General features: G+C 43.2%; 1 protein-coding gene across 2 annotated transcripts in view; it reads right to left on the bottom strand.

Moving 5' to 3' along the window:
• The window catches only part of ACAP2 (ArfGAP with coiled-coil, ankyrin repeat and PH domains 2), a 100,617-nt gene that overhangs the window by 66,260 nt on the left and 7,306 nt on the right, over positions 1–27,051 (bottom strand). For both annotated transcript variants that reach the window (XM_006264140.4, XM_014595805.3), the window contains exons 2-3: positions 4,869–4,926; positions 326–445 (exon numbers count right to left, since the gene is read on the bottom strand). In XM_006264140.4, coding sequence (XP_006264202.1) covers positions 326–445; positions 4,869–4,926 — 178 coding nt within the window. The remainder of the gene's footprint in view (positions 1–325; positions 446–4,868; positions 4,927–27,051) is intronic.

The following is a 27,051-nucleotide window of genomic DNA, read 5'->3' on the forward strand; positions in this document are numbered from 1 at the left end:
GGCTGTTCAATAAATCAGCCTCCTCTTTCCCCCACATTTAGTAACACAGGAAGATTCATGGCAACTGTTTATCCTGCTTTCCAACCACCCAAGATAAGAGCCCCTTTTTATAGAGGATTTCTGCAGGAGATATGCCACAGCCCAGAGAAAAGAAAACCTCCTGATAAAGTGGCATGTGTCAATGGCTGGTAAACGCATTAAAGGAGAAGTAGCAAAAAAAGAGCTATAATGTAAATGAATGAGATTACTTCTACACCTGCTCCCACTCGAGTAGAACGTTTTCCTTATTTTCTCTCCAAAACATGTCTCGCTCTCAAGTGCTTACCTCAACTAGTACATCCTTACTGGAATATTGTGCAAGGTCTCGAATCCCATTCATGAACTGATTGTTGGCAGCACAGAAAGCTTTGCCGGTATCAATCATTGCGATACAGAGCTTCACTAACTGAAAGAAAAAACAATAATTGCAGTCAAAGAGTTGTATAGTATATTCCTTTGTTCCCCACACTGTCAATTAATTGCCTATAAAAGAAAAATGCTTAGAAAAGCTCTCTCTCTAAGCACCAGAAAGAATTACACTAATAGGGGCAGTAATAACTGTAATTTTATTTAAATAATAAGCCAAATTATTACAACAAAAGGCAAGATGCACAGGATAACCTGAACTAACATTACGCTTTAAAGAAACTAGTGATTTGATTCAGGTTCTTAAAAAATAGTCACTTAACACAGCTGGATTCCTTGTGCATTTAACCGGGGAGGGGCGGGAAGGGTGGAGGGGGTAGAGGCCCCTTGCCTGCCCCGTGGCCGGCTCCCTGCGCTGCAGCCGCTCACAGCCCGCCTGGGGCTGCCTGTGCCTGCTCAAGACAGCCCCATGCACGCTGAGAGTGGCTGCAGCAGGGAACAAGGGCCATGGGGCGGGCGAAGGTCCGCTTTTCCGCATGCTCCGCACCAGCTCCTTCCTTGCTGGCAAGCAGGGGGTCAGGGCTGCGTGCTGCCCCCCGCCTGTACCACGGGGCTGGGGGGCACTGGGAATGAGCGAGTGGGAAGCCAGCAGGAGCACAGGGCCCGCACTGGTGTGTCCTGGGACCAGCGCCAGTGGGGCCCAGAGCAGGGCAGCAGGGGTACAGGGTCCCAGCCAGCAAGGACTCTATGGAGCCGGGCCAGTTCCCCCCTCTCCCTGATGGTGCAGGCCAGCCTGGCTTCCCAGACCCCTGCCAGCCTGCGGCCCGCTTTGGGCCCCACTGGTGCTGGCCCTGGGACATTGGTCTCAAAATGGTGACCAGGGGATGGGGCACCTGTCAAGGGGTGAGGCTATCCATGCAGCCCTCGACAGCTTGCCACAACTGGTAAGCAGCCCTCTGCCCAAAATACTTTCCCGCCCCATTACAGCCCCATTAAACATGTTTGGGGGTTTTCTGCAAAAAAGAACCGTTTCATTTAGAGGTATATGTAAGAAAAGCAAAGGAAGCAAAGAGCTAAAGTTACAGACCAGGAAGCAGCAGTGGCACTAATTCATGCCACTATCTTTTCCAGCAGCTGGCCCTTGCCAGGACTGTATGAAACGCAGGTTCAAGTCCCTTCTCTACCTACAAGGATTTCAACCCTGCCCTGGAGTATGTGAACCAGCTCACAACGGGGTATTCTGACACAGCGTGCTCCAAAGCTCTCCTATGTCTGAATGAAATGCTCAAATACTCACTGAGCCAGAGTGAAAGAGTGACTAGCCTGGTGGGTAGGATGCTCTCCTGCGAAGTGGGAGAACTTGGCTCCCCCCTGCTCCAAATCAGGCAGAGAGCAGATATAACACTAGGTCAAAGAGCAAGACAGAGGGAGTGACTATGTAGACTGGTGGGGGAGGGTCTCACCTGGCAGGCAGAAATACCACTTTGCTCCAGCAAGCGCGAGTATTTCCAAAGCAGAAGAGCTGCAAGGCAGAGATTAAATGCACCCTGCCCTATAATGCCCTGTATTCTGGCAGTTCTCCTGGGAACTAGAGACGTGGGTTCAAACTACACTGGGCAGAGGAAAACATGAACCCAGGTCTCCCAGTGCTGGACGACTGTCCTAACCATAGGGAAGTAATTGTACTCTCTAATCCAACCGTCACCACCACCCCTTGTTTTGGGGCATGCTCTGTGAATCTAGCCATGAAAAAACTCTGTGAGCCAATAGCGCAGCTATAGTGTATGATCTGTGAACTATCAGAGTTGTACTCATTACTCTGTAAATGCATGCAGACATACTGTCCCTTAAGCAAGAAAAGAGACCTCCAGACAACACAATTAACTGTATTATTCACACTGAACAAACACAAATATCCTCTCGTTTCTCACTGTATAAAGCAGAGGTATTAAAAGAGGTATCATAAAACTTTCAAGAAAAGGATCTTCCAGATGTGCTCGTACATCATGGCAAACACATTCTGTAGGAGTTCCTATTCCCATCTCCATGCCAGAGTTTAAAGCACAACTGACTCAACAGCTGTTTCTTAGGGAGAACCAGCATTTTGTCTCCCCCTCATTTTACGGCCTTGTTGGCAGCGCTGACACAAGTTTTAGAAAATAAAAGGGATACACACTGCTGTTTTAGGATTAAAACATGTAGTTTTTAACTAAGTTTCTTAGTTTTAATCGTACAGATAATGAATCATATAACCTCATGTAGTTGATGTACTACTAGGCAGCAGCTCTTTGCTCATACAATATGGCAAGTGCAGGGTTATGCAGAGACCCAGACCCGCTCCCTTCCCCTGCAAAGCCTCCCTTGTTTTCTGCAATGAACACTCACCAAACAGGCATGCTAATAAATTCTGAGCACTTCTTGTCTAGTGTGTTAAGTGTCTTTTGCAAGGAAGAAGCCAATTTATGGGCCCATGGACAGCATCCAACTCAGTTAAGTTCCAGCTACAGGGAAGACCAGAGATAAGGAAGACTCCTTTGTAAATCTTCTCAGCGCTCATTCTTGCCTAACTGACCCTTTCTAAGGACCACTAACAAACTGGTTTGAGCTGGTTCTCTGAGACCCCAAGAACTACCTAAAACTTCTCTTAGTCACGCCTCCCCCACGAAGCCTCCCTCCCACTTCGGACTGACAATCCAATGCAAAACTTGGTAAGAAATCCACGCCACATATTTCCCCAAACACTCTTCTTTTCTGCCAACGTGCTGAATTATTGGTGCTATGCTAATGAAGTCCATCAGAGTCATCTAACTGTCTTATACATTTTTTTTTTAATCACTTGACCAAATAGGGGTTTCAGCAGGGTGCCACGTGGTTAACTGGCCAGTAATCAACTGAACTCTCCTTAAGCAAAATCATTACGTAAAGTATTACCCACTGAAAGTTCTGCATCACAGTTAATAGGTGTTACTGCATTTACATGTGTTAGCAATGTGCAATACTGAGCCTGTCATATTTTTAAATAGGCAATCCTTCAGTGTTATTTTTCTCAACCATTCTGATTTGACAACATTTTATTTGTAAAACATGATCTCATTCTTGTCAGTTTTCCTTACCCAAGTATGCTAAAAATATTTAATCTCAGCTGACTTGCCCTCCGACAAAGCCTTTCATGAACAGCTTTAACACAAATTTAAGGGGAAGGTTGAAAAGCAGGTTAAGGTAAAACTGAGTTTTCAAATGAATTTTGACTAGTTTCCCATCCAGCACCAGTTTCTGGTATAGGTTTTTAGGATGACAGGAAAGGCAGGCTGGAAAGGATCTCACAAGGTCATCTCATCCAGCTCCCTGCTCAGGGCAGGATTATCCCTGACTAAACCATCCCAGTCAAGTGACTGTCCAACCTGCTCTTGAAAACTCCTAAGGATGAAGACTGCACAGCTTCTCTGGGCAGCCTGTTTCAATGTTTGACCACCCTCATGGTCAGAAAGTTCTTCCTACTGTCCAACAGAAACTTCCCCTGCTGCAGTTTGAGGTCATTGCTCCTAGTCCTAGGGGTCAGGATCCTAAAAGTGTTCAAATGAACCTAGCTGGATGGAGAAAGGGATTTCAAATGTTTTTTTTCTTTACAAAAAGCATCAAATTACAGGCACCCCAATTCATGTCCAGCTGTCTCCTTCCAAATCCTCACTTTGGTTTTAGCCTGACTGCAGCTGGGACAGGGACGTGTTTCACATGAGATTTAAAAAAGCAAGTAAGCAGCAAAACGTTTGCTGTATGCTTATTAGAACAAGTTAGTTCCCATCTAAAACACATGCAAACAAGCTTGCTTCAGAAGGAAGCAAGTTTATACAAGCATGCAATTCAAGTAAACAGAGTAAAAAAAAAGTACTATTTGCAAAGTCCAGCTTGATACAGCATTAAGCCACAATCCAAGCAGAATTAGTTAAAGTTGATGTAATGGCCAAAAGGAGTCAATTTATTTTTAAAATACTTGTAACTGTGAAAAGTTCATTAAAGACGAGAGTTGGAATTGAGAGGGTGAATTTGCACTTCTGGATTACAGCAGAAATACAACAGAGCATGGCCCTTTGGAAAACTTATTTCCAGTGATACCCCCACTTTTGCTGTCTATTAAAGAAATAAGGCCACAATCTCTACAGTTCTTTTACTTTTACATTTTATGGCTATTGCATCACTTTATAAAATGTGAGAGTTGCATGGTTTACTTGCCTACAGTGGAGACTATATTGCCAAGTCTGATTTAGCACTGCACAAATGTGTCATGCAAAATGTGCAACTGCACTGCCAAATGTACCAGCTCCATGTTCAGATACCACTAAGCACAAGACAATGTCAGTGGCACTCACCATGGAAAAGCAGAAACTGAAGACTCATTTAATCCTACTAAACAATATCATTTTTTTAAGTTTACAACATACCGATAGTCACATTAAGCATCTTACCTTATCGAGTTTCAGTTCTAATTCTGTCACATCTCCTTCCACTTCTTCTAAAGCAGCCCTGCAAGATTAAAATAATATGTTGCACACCAAGGCATTACACAAAATATACTTTGTGACTACATGCTCAGTTCAGGTCATTATCAGAAAAATACTGACTAATGAGATGTCTGTTGAAGAAGGGGTGGAGGGAATAACAGGAGGAAACCATTAGCTTGGCTAAAGGCTACATAAAAGCATGATGGGGCTTACTAACATTTGGAGACATTAACACAGTAGGAAGGGAGAGTTGTCGGGACTGGGATAGAAGAGGTAGGGGCCAAACGTATCGTCTCTCTTGGGCAGCTTGAAGCACGATGTGACCGTGTATCAAACAACCCAGGGGTAAGGTTTGGAAAGGAAGTTTAGACTCAGTGTCAGAGAAACAAAACATTTTAAAAAACTAGTGCCACTGCAAGACAATGCTAGATGATGCAGTTGCCCAGCTTTTTCCATCATGAATTCAGTCAGATTCAGTTTCTCTTTCATATTTTCATAGGCCGGTACAAGCTTGCATTTGTAACACACAAAACTCAGGACTAAAACAGCTTAAATATTGGAACGACTCTACTGCATTAAGTGCAAAGTATATTATCACTGCTGCTACTTGAAGTACAGACGAACATGCCTTACAGAAAAGACCCGCTGACTCCTCAATCTACATTTTCACTGACTGCCTGTCTTGTATGCATGCCAGCAGAGACTCTGGCTTTTTTACTTTTCATTTCATCCAGAAAGAGCACACACCAACTGCAGGGGCTTCCTCAGCCTGATGAAGGGTTTTTGAACCCGAAAGCTTGCTTAAAAATTGTTCTCCAACCGTTTAGTTGGTCTAATAGAAGATATCAGATTCACCCAAAGAACCTAGTCTTACAGAAAAGAAGTTTTACAGAGATGATGATGGTGCAAGATGTGCTCAGGTCAATGCCTTGCCACTCTAAAAGCATCCAAAAGTTGCACCACAAAATTCTAGTCGCTGCTCTCCGACAGAAACCCAAGCACATCCCTTCCAATCGGAGCCGTCTGAGAAGAGTCGTGCTGAACCATTACCTACAGCAAACCCTGCCAAGGTAACATGAAATGATTTCAGTCACCTACTTGTCTCAACCACAGGCTCTCAACCAGGGTGCGGTGGCACAGGCATTGCCCCCACGGCCAGGTGAGAGTGCCTGTGAGCCTCGCGTGCAACCCGACCAGGAGGATGCGGTACAGGCACACGCTGCGATAAGCCTCAAGCAGACAGGAAAGCCCGCTGATGCCACAGCCCATCCCAGTTTGGCCATCCCACGCTCCTCCTGGAAAGAGATGCACAGGACAGTTCCACCTGCCCCGGCACCAGTTTCCAGGAGACAAGGTGCAGGGTTGGACCTGGAAGGGCTGCAGCACAAGTGCACACTCCAGCCTACTTTAAGCTTATCAGAGAGCCCTAATACAGGAGAAGTGCCTGCTGGTGCCACAGCTCTTCCCAGCGCGGCTCTGCATGAGGCACGCAAGGTAATTTTACCTGGCCTCGGCAGCTGAGAACCACTGAGGTACGCCAAGACAGCACAGCTGGTTCTCAACCGGGGTCCTGCCAAAGTCAAGACTTGTGGAGTGGTTCCCTGAATCTATAAAGGTTGAGGACCACTGATCCAAGCCAGAGTGTCAAGCATCAGTGCTGGGCTTATGACAAGATGGCTCTCTGGCTACACCACCATCTCTGAACATGGCACCAGCCCTTCGCATCCGAAGTTGCACAATGTTCTGCGATTTTGCTCGGCTCTTCCTCCGTGTTAGCACACTGGAACAGTCCCTTCCCACTGAAAATTCTGAAAACTCGCTGCAACGTACATTAATTCAAGCAAGAAATACAGAGCTAAAGCTTTTGGATCAGACCTTTGGCGCTTAATGGTTTCTACGGGACATGCTCACTATAAATGCAGCAACTGGCTCATACACAGCTATATTCTAGTGCATCTAAGAATATCTTCCAGAGTCAAAATGTGCAGGCCAACAATCATGCCGCACAGTCAAGATCTCTTTGTTGCTCCTTGTCTGCAAATAACTTGCTTCCACTTAGTCGTACAATAGATACCTGTTTTCAAAGAACGTGTGGAATTCAAATTGTACAAGAGGAGAAAGAAAGGAACAAGTATCGAAAGGTTTAGACACCCAGAGCACAAGTAATGATGGCTTCGTTCCTCAGTGGGTCTGCCAGATACAAAAATCACTTCATTATGCTCACTGACAGAGCCGAGGACCAATCAGTAATGGGTTTTCACTGCATCAGACTCCCGACAAAAAAACAGGGAGCAGCAGCCAGTCCCTGCTGCAAAGAAGTGGTGATCTGAACAGGCCAGACAAGCCCAGGTTGCAAGCAGAGGTGGGACATGTCAGCAGAAACACGTTCACTTCAGTCTTTTTCTTTTTTGGAGGAGAAGGAAGAGGAAGGAACTGACCAAATGGAAACAAAAGGGCAGGAAGGGCAGATGCTGGAGGATGGTCCTGCTTTGAGCAGGGGGTTGGACTGGACGTGACCTCCTGAGGTCCCTTCCCACCCGCATTGTCTGTATTTCTAGGGCACAGACAGGTAGGCAGGACAATAGAGAAGAGCTGACATGCAGGTGTTCTTGAAGCCAAGATGAAGACACTGACGAGAAGGTTTAAAGCAAAGAACAAGTCTCTTTCTCCTCGTTCTGCCAAGTCCAAGTCAAGATGGAAAGGTCTCTGAATGGGCCATTTTCCCACTAGCTCATTCATCTCTGCAACTTTCCTCCCAAGGCTACATAGTGAGAGAGGCGCTGCCCACAGCCCCGGGCAAGCTCTGGGCCCTGGAGCTACCAAGGAAGAAATGGTGGCCCCACTTAGACCCCATTTAACCCTTCACATCTGGGCCCAAAGTTCCCTTGCTCTGGCTGCTTCTCCAGCTCATCCTAGCATCCAGAAACTCTTGTGGGTAAGTTCACTTAACAGGATCAAACCAAGGATAAATTATTAGGAAAAAGATAGAAAATAAACCCTGTCCTCCTGCACTGAGCATAGCCATATTAATACATGATGACACTTTTCAAGCTATTCAGAGAGAATGAACGAGTGCAAGGTTGGAGCACACACTCTGGACAGCTGACTGAAGTATGTTTTACTAGGATATGCACTTGCTTCTTCAGCGTTTACTTGTTTCTTCTCATTTTAGCTGCTCCAAGCAAAGCAACAGAATATAAAATAGGCCTATTTTCTCTACTGAAAACATCTGGGACGGGGATTACTTACAGTTCACATAACATTCTCATAATTCAGACCAAGACCCTACTCTGAGCCAAAACAAAACTCTCCTGTTATAAATGCAGGAAACAGCCATAGAGCAACAGCGAGGACTGGACGTCAATTGTGACAAGTACCAAGAATGTTTGTCCTTCGTGAATTAATGTCCAGAGAGAAATGGAAGCTGGGACTGGGGCTTGGGCCAGCAGTCTCAGCCAAATAGCTCTGCAATTAGGACTAAAGGAGCAAATCTTCCAGTTCAACCCAGTGCTGATGCAGAGCAAAACATCTGTGGCCTCCTCAGCTGTTCAAACTCCAGACAGGAAAGCCCAAAACCAGAAAAGCTGCTGCAGGGAGAACGGTTTGTGCAAACAGGTAACCCCTTCATACCACAACGTGAACTCTCCAGAAGGCTGTTTCTCCTCCCCGCGACCCATGGGGCTTGGTGTGCTAAAGTAATCCTCTCTGCACTGCCTCAGCTGGAGGCGCAGAAGAAAGGATGGGAGAAGAATCTTTTTTAAAGAATAAAAACTGAAGTGACCCATGTCCCATGGTTCTTGAACTTTTTAGATGGGAGGACACCAGGCAGAGAACTCATCCCCTAGTGCCCACTGCCTCTCAAAATGTATCTAAGGCAATGGCCCTCAGCCTTTTTAGACTCAACACACCCCTTGGTAGATTGGAGGCACCTCTCTGAAAACACCAGCTCTTCGTTTCCCCCTGTTATTATTGTGCAGTCAGAAAACAAAGCAATTCTTCTGTTGTAAAAAACTCAGAAAGACCACAGCAGGCCAGAATGATCTGAATGTACTGGAAATCTCTGGTTTTATCTTGTAAATTATGTTTGTACACATAACAGCACTAACACTGCAAGGCACCCTGCAGCACTCTTGAAAAGATCAAAGAACCCCCAAAATCTATAGCATTAAAAATATTCTGACTACCGAGTTTTTTCTGAGCTCTAAACAGAAAAAGAAAGCTCTATTATTTTTCTGTGGTTAAAAGCCAGTGAAAACCTAAGAGGTTGCATTTTACAAGGAGTGCCTTGTGTTTAAACAGGCGGATAACCACTGGACTGGATCATTACATGCAGCCCATAAATCCACTTACATTGTCATACCTGTTGAATTGTAAGTCAAATAGTGTATCTGACAGCATATTTCCTAGACCAGGTAGGATCCAGTGGTTTCTTTCCATCAGAAACCAGCAGCACATTAGTATAATCTACTTCCTACATAAAACAATAGTGACTAAAGCAACCAAGCTTGAGGATAAGTGTAGTGCAGCATAGCCTCTCCCCTCCAACCTGATCTCATCCACATAATCAATCAGTTAGAAGATTCGCAGTGAAACAAGGCATTAACCTGCAAGGATTTCAACAGGGGTATGGTACCAGGTAGGCATGAGGCACTTGGGGGCGGGGGTCTTGTTTTCTCTCCGAGACCCAGGGACGGGATGAGCTGCGATTCACGCCACTGTCCGACTACTGGTTGAACACACAGCTAGTCTTAGCTAAAAAGGCTTCTTTTTTTTTTTTTTTTTTTTTTTAAATTACTCTCATCCTCTACCTCGATTCCTCCGTTTACATGTCTTGTCCATATATTAGGTCTTGTGTTTTAGACCATAAGCTTGTGGGAGCTGGAATTGTAGGTCACTATTATAAACTGAAAGGCTCAAACCTAAGTCTTAAGATTCAGTCCCTATTGTATTTAGTGGCAGAAGGCCAGTGAAAGTAAAAGGGAGTACAATACTTAATTGCTATCTGAGGAGGTGCCTCTAGACACCTGTGTATTTGTCTGCAAGGTGTGGACCATATGCTTTTACTGTCAAATGCTTTAATCACAATGCAAGGCTCTGCTGTAAGAAAACTTTTACCTGTACATTTCTCATATAAGATATCATCTTGATGCATGTTTCTTTGATTTGACTGGAGGTTGCATGTCCTTCACACTTCTACCCTAGTTTAATAGCACAGCATGAATACACGGTATAAATAAATGACAGTAGTTAAAGGCTCTTTCAAATATTGCTTTACTTTTATAGAGAACTTACTGCAATCACATTTTCCATTCCCTGAATGGTAGCTATATTAAATTTCAAACAATTGCTGTACAGCCAAAGAGTAAATAAAGCAATATTACCATCTTCCACAGCCCCAAAAAAACCACTGAGCCTTTAAGAGGAAAACATTTCACAAAGGAAAGCTAACGAGAAAATGGCATTGTGGTGAATGCCCTTTTACCTTCTGCCACTGCTCCCTTTGAACAGTGAAAGAGCTAGGTTAGCCCAATCTCCTTAAATGCAAGAACTAAACCAAGTAAATTTACTTCTCAGGTAGCCTAGGTGAGGTGAGGTGCCAATAGCTTTATTTAATGGTTTTAAATCTAGCCCCCACATTTGGGGATGAAATGACCATCGTTTACAAACACTGGACAAAACCTTGCCTTGGACTGTACATCCAGTTCAAAAGTCAAGGGCTAGGTATGAATTCAAGCCCTTTCCCATCTCACCTCGCATTCTTCTTCAGCAAATACTATGCAACACCCACATGTGACAGCTTACCTCAAAACATAGTATGACATGATATCAAACAGTCTCTACACGAATACCCAATTGCACATACAAGTCTGAAATACATGCAGTTCTTGAAGGTCAGGTACCGTAATCACATTGACAACAGACAGGGCAGAGCTGCACTTTTCAGACCAACTGAATCAGAGATGCATAAGCTCTCGTGAGCAACAGCTCCATCAGATGTTATGAAAAAACATATACAACTTGTGCATGAGAGCTTCATGAAAGTTAATGCATCTCTGACGCAGTCAGTCTATAACAGTGGTTCCCAAACTTTTTTTGCCGCAACCTGCAGCTGGGAGCAGAGTGCGGTGGCAGTGGCAGCAGCGTGAGGGCACGGGAGCTCCTGGCACGTGGCGTGGCTTGTCCTTTGCATACGACGCTGCCAGCATTGCCCCCGCAACCCTCATTTGGGTCGCAACCCGAGGTTGGGAACTGCTGGTCTATAAGGTGCATCTCCACCCTGCCTTCTGCCTGACTTCAGACCTAAATGGCTAATTAATATTCTCTACATTGATAACAGACCTAGTAAATGGGGGGAAGGGGGGAAATCTTTCATACCTCTAAAACATTTTTATCTTGAGGTTAAACTTATTTAGTCAAATGGAACATGTATTTAATCCATACTAAACAACAACTCTAGAATAAAATCTTCCGTAAGTATTTTAGCGGCAAGTCAGTCCTAGTATCATACATTCTTCATTTGCAACCAGTGTAAAGGAACCCACATTTGAAGGGTACAAAACAAATGCAATGTCTGAGAACGCAGAAAGTATCAGAGAAGTTTTAGGATTTTTAAAGCATTTTCTCATATATATTCCATTTCAAAACTTGAGAAAACCACTGGTATCTTTGTAAGTTAGGATCAGGTGAAAGATGAACTGAAAGTGCTAATATCACAAACTTGCTCTATAGGCTTTGAAGGATCTTGTTATTTGGGATTTGATTTCAGGATCTTAAATACAAGGTTATGTTCCTGGTTTTCTATCAGGCCTCTAAAATACTTTACAGAACTGCACTGACGCGATCGTTCCAAGCACTGCACGCCTTTCTTGCTATACTACCCAATACCTACTGCATTCAGTGTAGCCACTTTAAAAATGCAGCCACAAAGGCACCTTAAGACAATTTGTTTCAATTGTCTCACCATTTGTAGGTGCCAATATATGTGCTTACATGAACCCACCCCATAATCGAAGCTACGAGAAGACCACACAAATATTAATTTAGCCTTATAGCACAGGTCAAGCTGGTGGAAGAACAAACAAAAATGTCTGAAACTAAGGCGTTCCATTTCAGGAGGGCAACATTTAAAAAACATAAGGGAAGTAGCTAGTGAAGTCACCTGGTGCGAGGACCTCAAGGGCTTCAATTTTCTTTGCTTAAGTCACGGGCGCATTAACATCTGAAACTCGCACCCCAAACACACAGGAAGGAGTTCCAAACCTAAACTCCACAAACAGCCACCTTAACAAGAATATCAGAAACAGGGAGAAAGCCTACAAGAAATGTAAGAAAAAACTGATAAAGTAATGTTTCAAAGGACAGGAAGCAGAGAGGGAGAGATGTTAGATTTGTAAAGGAAAATAAAACAGATAGCAAAAGGTTCTTCAGTCATACAAACAGAGAGAACAAGGGAAGAGAAGTGACTAAAGATAATGCAGGTGTGGCCCTAGACTAAATGACTACTTTGTCTTAACTTTTCAATAAAATGAGACTGAACACAAGGGCAAAGACAAATTAGATAAGAAGAATGATGAGGAAACAGAAATCACCATCCCCAAGGAAACAGCAGAACACTAAGAGCTCCGTCTGCTCAATCAGCAGACACGGGTATTCTCCTAGCTTTGAAAGAACTGGCACACGGTATTTCAGGCTGGGCGGCATGGATTTCTAACAAGTCTCTTGGGTCACGGGTGGTACCACAGAACTGGAGAACAGGAGACAAGGCACCTGTGTCTAAAGAAGGGGGAAAACGGAGGGACTCAGGCAACTACAGGGCCACTGACGTGACCTCACTATTATGCCAGTCTTTAAAACACATTATGAAGGAAAGAATGAAAACACGGGGGTAAATGGCTAAAAATCAGTATAGGTTGGCTAAAGACATCATGCCAGAGAAACGTGGTATCTGGCTCTGATAAAATAACAAACTGTCTAACCCAGCAGTTCTCAACTGGTGGCCACAAGTGGATAGAGAGGACTGGGGTGGGGGCAAGTCAGCTGACTTCCCTGAACAGTCCTGCAACATCAGCGAGACACCAGGCTTTCCCATACAGGCATGGCTCAAACAGGAACCAGCAGCACTGTGGGAGGGCTAATTTCCTCTATGAGACGGTGTTCACTGGTCCAAACCTGGGGCCGCAGAAGTGCACACTGCTTTTGTTCCAGAGCTGGAGTACGCAGCGTGCTCAGTGTCCCTGCAGCCTGCCTGGCAAGAGGCCTGTGCGCTGTGCATGACGTGTGGGCAAGACTAGGTGCAAAACCAGGTGGGATAGGACTGGGGGCTAGGGGGAGAGAAGGCAGAGTGGGCTGTAAGGAGGAGGCAAGCCACAGCATCAGAAAGGTTGGCAGAGAGTTACTGATCTAGGTAAAAGTAGTAAAAAGTCAGGTCTCATCTGCCTGAAATGCAGGAAAGCACTGCAACTGGTTCATCTTGAGAGATCGTGGTCGCTCTACTGCTGGAAGCTTAAGTGAAACTCAGACAAACTCTTTCAGCTCCCGAAGTCCCTTCCAGCCCAGTGACGCTATTGTTTTCCAATAAATGCCACAAAGAAAAGAGGCACCAAATAGTGATTAGTACAAGAACTACGATATGCAAGGAATTTGATTAAAGGGCCAACAACAATGTACTGGGCTGAATAAAGAACTAGCAGGCTGGAGAAAAGTTAGGATCAGTCTTGGGAAGTCATTAAAAAGAACAAACTTTTTTTAATAACTTCATGCATAACAAAAATGAGTGGGCTTATGAAATCTATGACGACAAAAATTTGGGATGCATCATTAAGACAGGATCCAGGTATCATACAGGAAGAACTGGATGATCCTGGAGAACTGGAATAAAGGGATAAGATTAACAGATTCATAGATTTTTAGGGGCGGAAGATAATCGAGTCCAACCCCCTGCCCCTGGGTAGAAGAGTGCTGGGGTAAAATCTGTGTCAAGGGCTGACTTTCAATAGATTGCAGCGAGGTGGCTCGGTAGCACAAATCACAAGATTACGCATTTGAGAGTTACCACACATTCCTAATATCACCTGATCATCCCCCAGGCTGATACGACAGAGAATAAGGAAGATCTGAGTGTCTTAGTTAATCACAGGACCGTGAGGCAAAGTGAGGTGGCCACAAACCAGGCAGATGTGGTTGTAGGCTGCATGAAAGGCATTCCCAGTAGGAACAGAGAAGTATTAATGCTCCATACAAGGCACTGGGGAGACATCAGGAACACTGTCTATAACGGTGGTGACCCACATTCAGAAGTGATTACTTCAAATTGCAACGGGTTCAGAGAGCAGCTAGGACGATCGGGGAATGGAGCCTATGGAACTAGTAAAAAAGTTTAGCTTATTTAGCCTTGCAAAACAAAATCTGAGAAGGAGTATTAATACTGTTATACATAAGATTGTGGAGAAAGAACAAAACACCAGGGATGCAGAAAAGCTATTTAAGCTAAAGGACCATGATGATGCAACAACCATCAAAGCTCCCAAGTTCTGCAACAGCCTCCCAATAGGAGTAGCAGGAAGAAATGGAAAAACAACCCCTAACTAGCTTTAAGATGAAGCTGGATTGGTTAATGAGAGGACCGATGTGACTCGCTTGCCTGGTATACCTGGGAACCAAACGTTCATGACACAGAAGCTCCACTACAGCCCTATGTTCCTGAGGCAGAACAAGCATCATCTCAGTTTTACAAAAAGGGAATTAAAGCACAGGGAAACTCAGTGACTCATTTGTGGTCAGCAAACAGAGGAACCTAGCTGCCCAACAAGACCACAACTCCTGTGATTTGTGCTAGCGTAGGCAGTTCTGCAGGACAGGTGGAATAGATCCAGGCTGAGACTGGAAGAAATGCAGCAGCTCTGGGCTATATTCCAACCAGTAACGAACAGATAAAATTAAGTAATGCAAACCAGGTGTCAGGAATTTATCACTAAACTAAAACAACAGGAGCTACTTCAAAATCATGCTTTGGCCATGTCCACTCCTAGTTGTATGAAGTGTACTAAAAATGCAACTTAAAATCTACTGTCTTTAGGTTCCTGCCTCTGCTACCTCATTCTCTGTGGCATTCCTCTCCACTTCCCACATGGGCTACTTGCATCTGCTTACACTTGGGCTGTTCAGACAGCAAGTTTTTTCACCCAAGGCTCTGTCCTATCATCTAAAACAGGGCTGGGCTGCCCCCTTCCCTCCTCCGTGTGTCCCACTACACCTGACCCAGGCACCAGATCAGGAACACCAGCTGGATCCAGCCTGCAGACGGATCAGACACTGCCCACCCAGTCTGCCACGGAAAAAGGTTGAGCACCACTCATCTAAAATATCATCCATACCTACGACCCACGTAAACAATATGCGAGTGACATGCATGGGATCTCTTGAGAACAACGGGGCGTAGAGAAGAGCCATGGATTACACACAGACAAAAAGGTCTAATATTCTGGCTGCGAGCACACAGAGATCCTGGGGATGAGTTTAAATAGCAAGCAGAAAGGAAGACACACAGAGGAATTCTGTTAGTAGAGATAAAAAGTTTTTAAAATAACAGAATGGGTTTAGGAGAGGAAATAAAACACAAACTGATAATATTCTCTCCCTCCCTGGGCCTAAGAAAAATACTTGTGAAATATTGCTTAAAATACTGAAAGAAATAAAAGGCCATTCCAAGGAATCTAATGTTCTTGGTTTTTTTTTAAAAAAGGAAAGAAACAACATGATACAAACAATGGCAGCCTTGAGAGCTCATTTAGTTTTCAAGAGATAGCAAGCATAAATCTATTAGATGAAACTGTTAGTATTATTTCTGTGAATTTCTCAGTGGTAAGTGTGGGTATTGTGAAAACAGAAGCTTTTAGTAGCCATACAAATTCCAAGAGGAAAACTAAGTAAAAAAAGTGGAAAGGAAATCAGGAAAGAACAGGAAGCAAAGACTGACAAAATGTTGGGTAAGAGAAAACCCAGCCAGAACTGTGACAACATGAAGAAAAGTTGGCATTAACAGTATTTAAAAATCACTCTAGAAACAGAAGAATTGTTCTCAATTAAGTTATATGAAATCACTACCAAGATTTAAGGAAAAAAAAAAAAAACCTAGGCAAATAGACCAGTAACCTGAACAGTGCCACCACAGCAGTGATCGCTGAGGAACAGGACGGGCGAGGAGTGGGGAGGGGAAAGGACACACAAACCCTCGCCACAGGACTAGGGCGACTGTCCCTGGGTGCAAAGCCGTTTTCAAAAAGCAGCATCTGCAAGTAGGTCACGTTGGCCATCATGAACTAAACCAGATGTTTTTTAAAACCATCCAAGATGTAGACCCCACCCATGTTACAAGCGTCGCATGGACAGATCCTGCCCAACCCGATAAAGGTTCCACGAATGTGCAGGGACCTAAGCATAACTCTTTGGACCTCTCTGCAGGATCACGGCTTTAGTTAGAGTTCCTAGTCTCAGAAAAGTTTTAGCAAAACAATGCCTCAGCCACAGAGCCCAGCACCAGTGCTATTCCAGAATCAGTTCCTCATCGAGGTTTTCCAGCTCCTGGGGAAAAGGGCAGAAATGGGACCTCAAAGCTATTAAGGGCTTTAACAGCACCGCTGACAAATCTTGAGAGCAAGAGAAAAGATGGCCGTTTTCAGGAAAACGGTTGATACTGTGCACTTCCAAGGTCAAAATGTATGTGGAGGACAGCTATTTGAATGGAGAAAAAACAGGTTTAAAGGAGAGTGAAAAATTAATAGAGCTACTTGGGCCTGAAAAAACACATCCGGCAGGACCTGTGTTTGCACCTATGTGATTGACTTTTATTCATATGACCAGTAAGAAGAAATCTGCAAAATAATCAAGTTTGCTGGCAAAACACAAGTCCTGGTACAGAACTGGGTAATCAAGGGTCAGTTCAGTGGAGGAAAACATTCAAAATTTTGAAAAAATTAAACAGATTTAGTGGGGAGAAAAAAAAACAACTAACAAGACAGCATAACCAGGGCCCTAACAAATAAGGGAATAAAATCTCAATGAATGTTTGCTGTAAGTTAAAAGGTCACAGAAAGTGTTTTTTCCTCACACTGACAGAACATGTAGGATAAAAGCATGAGCAACCACCTATGCTTAGATAAAAGAAAGCACATAACCAGTTGTGTCTGACCTTCCAGGACAACTAATTCTGGTTAGGTATTTTTAAAACTGATTTTAAAACAAAAGGCCAGCTACCGAAGGATTTTAATTCTGAACGTTGCTAGTTTCCTCTGTCACTGATACCGCAACTAAAAACAGCAGCTGACTTTCAGTCACTAAATACAAAGGAGCTAATGGCAAACAGGTTGAAGACTGCATCACGCACTACTGCATTAAAAAACAACCAACCAACCCGAAATGACTGCAATACTGTTTCTACAGCAAAGGGTGGCTTGGGGGTACACTGATCGTAGCAGAGGCCAGGCAGGAGGGGGAAGGGAAGGCTTACTGTCCCGGGCTGCTGCTGCCGCACATAGCAGCATTAGCTGCACTCGGTAGCAGCATCCCAATACCCAGACTCCCTGGGAGCTGCCCCCGGGGCCCCGTTCACCACCCACCACCCCCAGGCGCAGAGCTGTGCCTGCTCTGGCAAGGGCTCGCAAGGGTGGGGAAGGAAGCATCATTCCACGCACTCTACTTGCCCCCTGCCCCCCAGATACACACCTGGTACAGTGCTGCACCGCCCAGCTCCCATGGCAAAGACTGCGGGGGCAATTCTGGCACCCTCCCACAGTCAGCACCCGGGGCTGGCACCCCATTCCCCCCACCCTAGTTACATAGAGGCACACGAGCAGCCTGGGCTCTACAAGTTATTACGGATCAAGGGAAATTCACTGTGTGGACTACTGTTCTCCCACCAGCTCTTTCAGGTGTAGCCAAATAAACCAAAACAAAATCTGCACAGGCCAATGAACATGTTCTGCTTTTCAGGTGGTCTCAGAGAGAGAGGATTCACCAGCAAGACTAAGAAAAGAACTTTAAATAATCATCAGTTCTTAGCACAAGAAGAACACAGCTGCTTTAGCATTTACTACTGAACCAGGGACCTGTCATTTCACATTGGGATTTTACAACATCGTGTAACTGCTAGATAGCGAGTCAGTGACAATGTTCTAAAAACAGGTGAAATCGACTGCTACTAAAATATTTTGGAGTAATGCTAGAAATCCAGACAGGCAACGATGATAGTCCCCTTCACTGAAATGGAATCTGAATCATCAATTTGTGTTACAGCCACTTCCCATGACTGTACTCCGTTCCACTGAAACTGGACGTGTAACGCGCAGCGCTAGGCAAGGCCATCACAGACCTCCTCTGCTCCCCTGAATGCACGATCGCTGTTTGTATGGAGGCAGTGTCGGACAAGGGCACCACCGTGCTACGCACTGTACACGTGCAGAGCAAGAGCTCCCATTGTGCAAAGCAATTTCCAGTCTGCAGTGATTCATGCTGGGGAAACATCCTCAGCACAAACTCCCAGCTACAAGTCACGCTGTCTAATATCTGTGTTGATTTTCCATTTGCAAATATAAGTGGTGTTTCACTGTCCAGCTCTACTCTGTAAGACAGTATCTTTATATCTTTCCAGGAACTGAAACCATAATGGTAGATGCATATCAATAAATTAATATCAAGCTAGTAAATAAAATGAGTTCAGACTACTTAGCCTCCCTGCTGAGCCATCAACTCGGACAGCAAGAACTTCTTGCCTTACAGTGACCTAAAGATATACTGCCCGTAAGTATGCCACACTGAGATTCTGGCACGACTTTCTGAGCAAGAGGTAGAAGATAGCTCAGGAGGATGCGGGTGAGGATTTTCCCTGCTGTGGAAAAGAGGGCAGTTATCTCAATAGTCCCCACACACAGACTTATTGCCTTTCTTGAAGATAGCCATAACGTAGGAAACCGAAGTGTTAAAATTGTGAAACAAAATCATTTCTACTTATAATGGTGGACTTCTAGAGAAAAGGTGGTCTATATAAAATTAAACTGCTAAGTAGAGGGAACAAATTATGGAGCAATTAGTCATGTGTGAAGGTGCCCCTAAATATTTCCCTATTTATCCTCATACCTCCCAGCCAGTGGCATAAAGGGCAGGGCAGACCAGCCCACCATAGCTGAGAGAACACCTTCTTGGAGGAGTTTTAACATAGAATCTAGATTCTGAATTGTATAGGATGCTTTGCATAGGCATTTTTTTTCTTGAGCTCCACTCCAGCTAAGGAGAGTTGATACATATATTTGTAAAACACATTTTTCTTGTATGAGAACCTACATTCAGTTTTTGATGCTCGACTTAACATGCTGTTTCAGTATATTCTGAGCACCTGGCTGGGGTCATTTGAGCCCAGTTTTCTCCCGTGCCCAGGGCAGGGGGTCGAACTAGAAGATCTACAAGGTCCCTTCTGACCCTACAGCTAAAAAACCAAAAAAGGCTGCCCTACCTTAGTAAAACTGATTTTAAAATACTGACCCCTTCTTTACCCAATCTACCCGCAAATATAAACATATTTTAAATAAAAATTCATTAAAAAGTTTTGCCATGATTTCACTCTAAAATTACTGCAAAACAATCTTGCACTCAACAGGGCAAACTAGAAGACCCGATCAGACTTTCCATCACTCATTTCTACAGCTTTCTTACTGTCCTCTCGTTTAACATAATTAATATAACATTTCTTTCTTGAAGGGCTTAAGGTACTGGGTACATTTTTCCAAACATAACGGCACAACATTTTGTTCTTCAAGTGCCTGTGGTGCTGGGTACATTTTTCACCACAATTACTGCATCACTAAATCACTAAAAAAATCATAGTATTTCAATTTGGCATAAAATTTCAGGCTGCATTATAACGGCCATTTCCTACTGATATGCATCAGTTTTGGGCTTGAACTAGCATTTGGCTCAGACAAAGATGGAAATCAGTTTCCTGCAGAGTGTCATTGTTGAAACTGGACAGATGGAACACATTTCACTACATATGTCCACACATTTCTCTGAACATTGTATCCATTTCAAAACATAAAAATGTATTTGAAGGGTTAATGATTTTAAAGATCAAATCAGGCAGCCTGATCACAATCCGTTTCATACTTCAAATGACAGAGAGAACTCCGAGCACAGGTTTTCCTTCTACCAATGCTGCTGAAAACATCCAAAAAAAAGCAGAATAATGTAAGAGATGCCATAATGGGTCAGACCACAGGTCCATCTAGCCCAGTAACCCATCCATAGCCCTACAAAGTGTCCTCCAGGTCCCAGACAAGCTGTCCATCTACCAGAAGAGGAAGGAGACGTGGCCAGAGGCAACCCAGGAAACTGTAGGACTGTCATCATTTGTCTGATCTATGCACACCTCCAGAGTTTCCCTGGACATCATCCTTAGATCAGCAATTCTCAACCAGGGTGCCACAACGTTAACATGTTAGGTGTGCAAACATGACTTGGAAGACAAACCAGAGATTTCAAATAGGAATCTATAGGGTTAAAAACATTCTGACCTGTTGTGTCTGAGCTCTTTGCAATGGGATTATTCCCATATATTTCTAGAGTCAAAATGAGTGAAAACTAAGTGCTTGCATTTTCTGAGGGGTGCCTTGGGTCTAAAAAGATAGAGAACTACTGCCTTACATGCATTTGAGAGGCAGTAGGCATTAGCCAGAGTTCTCTGCTCACTGTCCTCCCTTGACACCCTAGTTAATAGCTGCCCTATACCCTGATCTACTGATGCTATTTCCTCATGACTGTCCCAAAGAATTAGTGGTGTTCACTTACAATACCTGTGCTAAAAGGCAAACTAAGAGCACTTGTGTAGATCAACTCAAGTGAAATACCATGCTTCAGGGGTGCAGCCTGCAGTTAGGACTTCCTAGGCTTACGAATACTGGAAGCTGCTACAGAAAAGGAGCCATTTGTAGTCCTGGGTGAGCCTCGGCTCAGCATTCCTGTACCAAGGCTGCAGAGTGTTTAGGAAATGTCAGAATTAAGGCAGGTTGTACAAGTTTAATTCTGCCTTAGTTTTCTTTTTTTACATAGTGCATAAACACACAATCACATGATCACATATTCCATTCCCAGAGGATTTCTGCTTCCTTCAATGCAAAACAAACAGTGTTCAAGGAAGAAGGCAGCTGTTGCACATTTCTATTCTCAAAGAATGTGTGACCCCATGCTGTATTTACTGCACCATCCAAATTCTCCAACAAGTAAGCCACTCATTTTCCCCACTAGCTTTTCTATGGTGTTTATCAAACAGCAACCCACAAACATTAATGCATCGGTTCCCCTCTTCCAGAGGGACATAGGAGTTCTTATTGTCATTTATAGGCAAAGAATTAAGGTAAAGAGAGATTAAGTCCAAAGCTGTCAAATAAATCCACTAATTTTGCATACCCAACCTGAGTGACTACACGGGCTCCAGATTTCAGAGGTGCTGAGGATCTCTGACTACCACCTATCTCCGTTTCCACTGCAAGTGCTCCCCTACTTCTGCAGCTCTCTCATATGACACTCCTGGGAAATGAGGAACACACAGCTAAGGGCCATGTGCAAAAACTCGGTTTAAGCAATCTGCTGTGCATCAGACACAAAATCCATGACCCAACCTAGCCACAAGAACAGTTATAACCCTTGCCTCATTCTTGACACAATCCACCTCCTGCAATAAAGCAGGCAGCAACACTACGAACAACAGAAATGTTCCAGTTAACAAGGCTTTCCTTGCCTTGGAATTGATCCATTTCTTTACAGCCTGGGATCTATAACATTCGCTGCACAGCAACAGCATCATATTTCAGTTTTCGAACTCTCATCCAACTTCATACAGAAAATAGCAACGATTAAGCTACTACAGATTTCAAATCTTCTCTTAGTAATGCTTCTTGCTAAATAATGCAAAGCTGTCTCACGTGCAAACAAAATATCCTCAACATTTCCAATTTGGTCTTTAAGACAGCAGTTGAGGAAGGAGACAAATTGGCTTGGTTCTAAAACATTACTAACTGCATCACAAGTAGATCTAAACAGTCACCTGCATGGCTCTCTCCCATTCACTTTTAGTATCTTTCCATTGGCAAGATCTCAAGAGACTGAGCTAAATAATCTGGGGCTCACATCAAGAGCTCAGAAAGGGGCAACTGGGCTCTGTAAATCCAGAGCCTGGTCAGTCATATCAACAGAAAAGTTTCTGCTAGGATCAATAAGAACTGGATCTTATCCATTATTTGCTAGGTCCTGCACGTGTTTACTTGCAGGACATGCTGCAGTCTCTTCCCTTCGCTACAGACTACGTGTAGCACAGGTGGAGTCTGTGCCGAATACAACAAGATTTCCAATTCGTTTGTCTACAGTTTGTTGACACATTACTGGCACATTGTACTCATATTCCTGGGGGGTTTGTTCATTTGTTTTTACACACTTAGAGAATTCAATACACCTAATCAAAGTCTAAATCAAAGAATGCTTCCTTTTATTATAAACATATGCTTCAAACTATACTCAAAAAGGTCACAGAGTATTCATTGCCTAGGGAAGCAAACATACCGAAGGATACATCATAGTCCAAGGTGACCCAGTGCGCACCTCCCAGTACACCTCTATCCCCCTTATACTCTAGGCATCTACTAAGCTTTATACCTTTTTTTCTTTTTTGCTAATAAACATAATAACCCTTTAGTTTTAGCTTTTTAAATAGTTATCATTTTCATTTACGTATTGAAATTAAACCCTAACATTTCAAACATGTTTTAATATGGATTTATGTCAATACTTCTGAATAATAAAGTCAGATAAAACACAATTAAAAAATCATGGTTGTCATTCCCTAACACACACACACACACACACACACACACACACACACACCCCTTCTGTTTTTCCCCATAACCCCAAGACTGTACTTTAATATTCTTGTGTTTTATTCAGTACACAAGTGTCAAAAACATTATACTTCTTCACTGACAATTGTTCCAAGACCAAAATATCCCACATGACTCAAATCCTTGAACATGTACTCAGCTCTCTGGGTTGGGGGGCTGGGGCTTAAACAACACATTCAGATGAGTCTTTCTTCACAATATTTCATGTTCTATCCAAAGCAGATGAGTATTTCTGTTTATAAGACAAATAATGCTAAATTACCATTAAAAATCCACTACAAATGTGCAAAAAAAATAAGTTATCCAAAACAGGAATGAGGTTCAGCACATCTGTCTGGCATTTGCTACCCCTCTATTAAGCCAATAATTAAATTCCAGGAGTACTTCCTTAGAACATTGTATTTTAAAGTTCAGGCTACTAATGTAACCAAGTTTCACAGAGAACAGTAAATAGTAATCAAGTTGGCAGTTTGACAGCAAATACTTGAAGTAAAATGATCTGAAATCACAGCAAAGAAAAACGGTATACTGACAAAACTATACTGAAAACAATCTGCTGACAAAAATCAAATCAAAATATTGATATGCTTTGAGCATCTAATTAAATTGCACTATGCAGACCGTTCCATCAAAATATTGTTACAAAACAATGATCTTGTCCTTCAGCATTACCAACAACCAATGACTCAAATATTTTGATTTGTACGTTAAACAGCCAAACATCTTTATAAGCATGGAATTCACCACATAGGTCTTTTCATCCACCCGTTTCAGCAAGACAGGATACTCCTCTCAAACACTGCCAAGGCTGGAACATTAGGCTTTTCCTCCCGCTTGTTACACAACCGGACTGAGAACGAGCCCAGAACGCTCCTCTGAGAAGGACAATCTGCACCCAACTCCCATTACAGTACAAGTGCCATCTGGAGAAGGCCTGTCCACCATAGCAACAGCTAACCTTAAACTTTTCTACCACCTTATTTATACAATTAGGCCACAAAAGGCCAGGAAAAACAAGGCATCCATAATCAGAGTCAGCTGCTGTCCTTCCTATGGTGGCATTCCTCATAACTAACACTTTCAAGATTACATGCCGCTTGAGAGGTCGTCAAAACTGTGCAATGGCGTCTCCTATTTGCTGCCAGCTTTTTCATGAATATTGCAAGAAAAAGTCTTTTCTAAAAAATATGTTTTCACCTGCCACTTTCCAACGTTTCTTACAAGCAGAAATTTTTCTTCAAAACATCAAGAGGAATTTTACTAAGTCAGCTTTAGACTTTGGAAACATGCAAGTAACAGCTTCCAGGACTCCCAGCACACTTCAGTCGCTCTGAATGCTTCAACACGGACCAGACTGTGCAGTGCCAAAGAACCACGCAAGAGATGCCTCCTTTGAAATCCTAATAAACAAATCATTTCAACTTTGTAAATAATTTTACTTTGATATGAAATACTATACTGATCTCAAGATATTGAGAACCTATTTACAAATATGGATCGTGCATTTGCTAACTTGAATTTCAAGCATAGCTCTATTGCCCCAAAATATCAATCTTCCTTTTACCAAGTATTTGCAAGCTCTCAGCAAGAAAACTTGGTTGCATCAGATTAAATTTTAGCTAAAATCAAATCCTCAGCACTTCACCTGCTGCCATTATTTTTTAATCATGTGAGTTATCCAGTGATCCTCCTATATGTTTTAATATTTTCACTGTAAACTCATCTTTCAATTAATCTTTATAAACTTCCAAGACAAAAAACACACACTGAGTTGGAGTTAAGTCAATAATGTAGGATAAAATAATTTTAGAAGTACTATAAATATCGCAAAACGAAGCATTCAGAAAAAACAGGAAAATTTAGAGTTAAATTATCCAGATTTTAGATTACCCACATAACTTGTTTATATTTGTTGGTGGAAGGCTGAAACCAATATTTCTGTACTCATTACTTATGCCACGCCACCCAGTTGTTTAATAAGCTGAGCACATCAGCTTCCTCTTATCGAGGGGGAAAGCAGTTTCTAAACATACGCATCAGATAGAAGCAAGTTGAATTTAAAAAACACTTGCTGAATTTTACACAAATATATAGACAGTGCATCCAAAAACACTCTGTTTTAATCCATTTATGTTATTACAAGCAATCTGATTTTAAGACTCGGCTACCCTCCTTTCAGTGACGAAGAGTAACATGAAAATTATTATTTCTCTTTTTTAAAAAAAGGTCTTCAAAATTTAGCCAATGCTCAAGACTTCAATGAGTGATAACTATATGGGAAGTTGAAGGACTTTACATTTTATCACTAAGATGATTCAGGACAAAACATTGTCTGAAACCGAGTGTATTCTATTAAAGACCACCTTAAGCATCTTTACATTGCAACTTAATCATGTGCTCACCTCATCACAAACCGCAAAAACTGCCTGTAAGAAAACAGCTTGACTAGAATATTGAAATGCTAACTACAAAATCACAAACAAATGTTTGGCCAGTGTCGTTTGAGTCACTTGATCTTTATCCTGCCTTGTGATATTTTCCATAATTTCCTGCCAAATAAATTACAAATATGTTTTTCAGTCCAAACTACAGTGTGGTAGAAGGCATAATCCTTAGGATTTTAATGAAATACCCTGCCAAAAAAGGTAACATAAATCCTAAGCAAGTCTGGAAAATACTCTTTTGAGTTTCTGAAGTTACCATGTAGTTCTAAAAACTTCACAATTTTATTCACTGATGTAAATAGTGCACAAAAAGGATGAGACCAATGATTAAGAGGGAGGCACTCTCCCCGAACACTTTCTAATTATCAGATACAGAAGGCCTGAATGTTAAGCTGGTAATCTTTACGAAAGTGCACAGAAGCAGAATTTCAAACCCTGAACTTTGATGTAAACACAAGATAATGTGGTTGAAATCACCAATCTCTTGGTTAGGACTTATTAAGCCCTGCTCCCTCGCGTGAAAAGGATGTTGGTAACATCTGCGTCCAAGATGTTCCAGATTAGACGTCAGGCACTGTTATATTGTTTCTCACCCTGACTGAACCTCCCCTTGGCAGCTTCTTCATTTCCAAATGTCACAGTTCTTCCCTGCATAAGCTCCACAGACTCTATTCCAGGGGTGGGCAAAATACTGCCCGGGGGCCAGATGCGGCCCACCAGACCATTCTATCCAGCCCGCGGGGCCCCTAAAAAATTTAGAAAATTAATATTAATGTGCCCTGGGCTGCCTGTCATGCGGCCCTCGATGGCTTGCCGAAACTCAGTAAGCGGCCCTCTGCCCAAAATAATTGCCTGCCCCTGCTCTATTCCCAAACCCCCTTCACCAAAGAGTTATTAATGAGATCTTCACATTCTGCTCTTTCACATAAAATGCAAACTGTCCTGGGCCATTACCAATTAATATATGCAGAGAAGGCAACATAAAAAGCATAAATCATACCTGCTGGAATAACTATGTTGGGTATATATCCATATATATACCCTATATAAAGGGTAACAAGAAGGGTTTCTACAAGTATGTTGGTAACAAGAGGAGGATCAGGGAATGTGTGCATCCCTTCCTGAAGAGGGAAGTGGGGGCAGCAGGCAACCTTGTGACAGAGCAGGCAGAAAAGGCTGAAATGCTCAATGCCTTTTTGTACCTCGGTCTTCACAGACAAGGTCAGCTCCCAGACTACTGCACCAGGCAGCACAGTTTGGGGAGGAGGTGAGCAGCCCTCAGTAGTGAAAGAACAGGTCAGGGTCCGTTTAGAAAAGCTGGAAGCATACAAGTCGATGGGGCCAGATGGGATGCACCCGGGGGTGCTGAGGGAGTTGGCTGATGACACTGCAGAGCCATTGGCCATCATCTTTGAAAACTCATGGTGATCAGGACAGATCCCAGATGATTGGAAAAGGACAAACATAGTGCCCATCTGCAAGAAGGGGAAGGAGGAGGATCCAGGGAACTACAGACCAGTCGGACAAACCTCAGTCCCTGGAAAAATCATGGAGCAGATCCTCAAGGAATCCATTTCTAAACACCTCGAGGAGAAGAAGCGATCAGGAACAGTCAGCATGGATTCACCAGGGGCAAGTCATGCCTGACCAACCTGACTGCCTTTATGACGAGGCAACTGGCTCTGTGGATGAGGGGAGACCAGGGGATGTGATGGACTTTGACTTTAGCAAGGCTTTTGATACGGTCTCCCACAGCGATGTCACAGG

Source organism: Alligator mississippiensis, chromosome 7, assembly GCF_030867095.1.
Source record: "Alligator mississippiensis isolate rAllMis1 chromosome 7, rAllMis1, whole genome shotgun sequence".
Classification (NCBI taxonomy): Eukaryota; Metazoa; Chordata; order Crocodylia; family Alligatoridae; genus Alligator; species Alligator mississippiensis.